This window comes from Aedes albopictus, chromosome 2, assembly GCF_035046485.1.
Source record: "Aedes albopictus strain Foshan chromosome 2, AalbF5, whole genome shotgun sequence".
NCBI lineage: Eukaryota > Metazoa > Arthropoda > Insecta > Diptera > Culicidae > Aedes > Aedes albopictus.
This window is the reverse complement of record NC_085137.1, coordinates 361188362-361191087: the sequence shown is the minus strand read 5'-3', so window position 1 is coordinate 361191087 and position 2726 is coordinate 361188362. Positions and strand designations below refer to the sequence as shown.

Genomic DNA, 2726 nt, shown 5'->3' with positions numbered 1-2726 from the left:
TGAAGACTGTACCTTTGCATATATTCAGAAATTTGAGATATAGCAGCACATATGTAGTTGTTTTGAGGTGATGCTAAACTTTTCAAGGTGATGCAATATTCAACTGAGTGTTGCTATACTTTTTCAAGCAGGTCCGTACTTATGACGGGCAGTGTACATATAGCTTATGGACGTGCTCTATTCTACGTGTGAGTTGAAGAACTTTTCACATAAAAAAACGCGTAGAAGCAAGAACCGTAATAAAACAAAAAAGTTACCGTCAAACGGGGTAACTTGTAACAAGCATGTATTTCGTATTTCAAGTGCTGCATAGTATTTAGATCGTGGTAATTAGTGTACACGATGCTTTACAGTAGGATCTGGGACCATTTGGGCAGGAGCACCTATTTTGGGCACTTGTTGCTATAAATCAGGTCAATTTTGAACCAATTGACTTGATTTTTGAGACACGATCAGATACGCACAGTATCTAGCCATGTGCGAAAATTCATGTCAATCGGTTTGAAATTGGCTGAGTTATAGCAGCAAGTGCCCAAAATAGGTGCTTCTCCCAAATGGTCCTAGACCCTATGTTTCAGATTTTCAATGATATTGCTTCAAAGTAAAAAAGTGTTGTGAAAGTTACCCTATTCGACGGTACGATTTCTTTTTTCTTATCATCATCCTAGAAGACTTCAATGCATAATGAGGACCTCTAAATGTATTCCAAACCATTCCAGTTCCGTGCTCTGCCGTATTGCCTTTCAAATATTTGCCATTTAAATTGCTGTGAAAAAAAAAACAAAATTAGAAACAATCTGAATGATCGTATTTACCTTCTAACTAACCATGAATGACATGATGTATACCACCATGCTCCATTAAATGCTACTGCACAGCTGTCGCCCCACATATCGTTATCCTTATCCAAAGTGCTGAACATTGCGCCCTTGGTCTCAGTAAACGAATCTCCAGCAGGTCCACGGAATCCATCAGCAAGGGTCACTTTGTACGACGACTGCTCACCGGCCACCTCAAATCGGTTCAATTTGGCATACGATGAGTTGCCATCAAAGTCCTCGAGCAACACAACCAGCTCGTGCGGTGCCGAATACGTCAGTTGATGAATCACATCCAGTCCCAGCCAAAACTCCCCTCCGTCCAAATTGCCAAAACCTTCCTTATACTCGCTCCAATCCCGGTAGAAATTGACGGATCCATCGAAGCGATTCTGAATGACCGTCCAACCGCCACCGTCATATGCTTGGTCGCAGAACACTTCGGTCACTTCGCGAAGGTTAGTCTTCACTTTGTAGATGCCGGATTTTTTCGATGGCACTTTATCACAGGATGCGTAGACGGATTCAGCACTTTGTATCGGATTTGACGAATGGGTCACTTTTTCAACTGATTTACCGATAGCTACGATTTCAGCTTCCATCGCTTCCAATTTTCCGGAGAGTAACTCATAACCGAAACCTGAGAAGGTAGGAGAGCAGCAGACTGGAATCACTATCAAGAGCAAGGAACCAAACAGCGTTAAGTGGTTGCGATTCATGCTGGATTCAGGAGCTCGGCAACGACGTTCTTCGTTTCTATACAGACCCTCAGTTGGACATAGACTGAAGTGTACTGCTTGGCCATGCTGATGGGGATGCATTCGATGGAAGTACATATGTAGGGCCTTTGGAGTGAAATGACCCACCCCACTGTTATGAGCCTTTGCACGAATCTGGCCTACTCCTCACCCCCACAGAAAATTTAAAATCAGCGCGCACAAATTTGTAGCAAATGTAGGCAAATTCGTGCAGATGCTCATAGGGCACTGCATTGTTTTGATTTTGTATGGGGCTTTGACGTTTCTTGGCCTTGTTGTTTACAAAATTTCTGTAAGAGTGAAAAAGGAGATAATTTCATGCAGTGCCCTATAAGCATACGATAACCCTGTTTGGCATAAGTGATAGTCAAAGGTGCCATATATTTAGGCTGGAACACATATGTCAATTTGTTCTCGCTTTATTACATAAAAGACAATTATCACGATTTTCAGCATGGATATTTATGTGCGTTTTATGACTATAAACGAGTCATTCCTTAGGGGGACCTATCACCCTGATCTCTCCTATATTTTGAACGATGCAATGCGGAGATGAGTATTGTCACGGGAGCTATCGCTGCTCTTTTTTTTTGTCTGAAATGCTCAACAAGAAACAATGTTGCATCTTTGGTTGCATCGCAGAGCTTCCACATTTTGCAATCTTTTTTTCGGTTGTTTACATAAGCGAGATTCACGGAACAGCGTAAATCGCTGCATAATTATTATCCTGCGTAAACAGTGTGATAAGCAAGGCAATATTTGATAATTTCATTCGCAATTTAATGAAGCATTTTAATAAGCGGGTGATCATCACTGCGGCTATTTACGCTGTTTTGTGAATCCTCTAATTATTATCGTTAATATACCGCAGTTCACCACTGGACTGCGCACTCAGTCTTCATAAGTGCGAAAACGCAAATAAAACTGCGCGATTGTATCAAATCAAGTTGATGTCTTCAGCGCACTATTTCTTCGATCTATGATGAATAAGTACTCTGAAGATACCGGTTTAACCCATATCCGCCCAGCGTCCTATTTATAGGACAGATGCCCCGAACGCCCAGCGTCCTATAAATAGGACAGTCCTTTGGATGTGAATATCTCCAGAATTATGCAAAATTTCAGAATACTTTCTTCAGGGAAGATGTTC

At 41.6% G+C, this 2726-nt stretch overlaps 1 protein-coding gene across 1 annotated transcript; it reads right to left on the bottom strand.

The window, feature by feature from the left end:
• Positions 1 to 232: 232 nt before the first annotated feature.
• LOC109430246 (microfibril-associated glycoprotein 4) lies at positions 233 to 2277 on the bottom strand. Its single transcript, XM_019706297.4, has 2 exons — positions 828 to 2277; positions 233 to 766 (listed from the first exon to the last, which is right to left on the bottom strand). The coding sequence occupies exons 1-2, from the start codon at positions 1652 to 1654 to the stop codon at positions 622 to 624; spliced, it is 972 nt and encodes a 323-aa protein (XP_019561842.3). The 5' UTR covers positions 1655 to 2277; the 3' UTR covers positions 233 to 621.
• Positions 2278 to 2726: the final 449 nt, after the last annotated feature.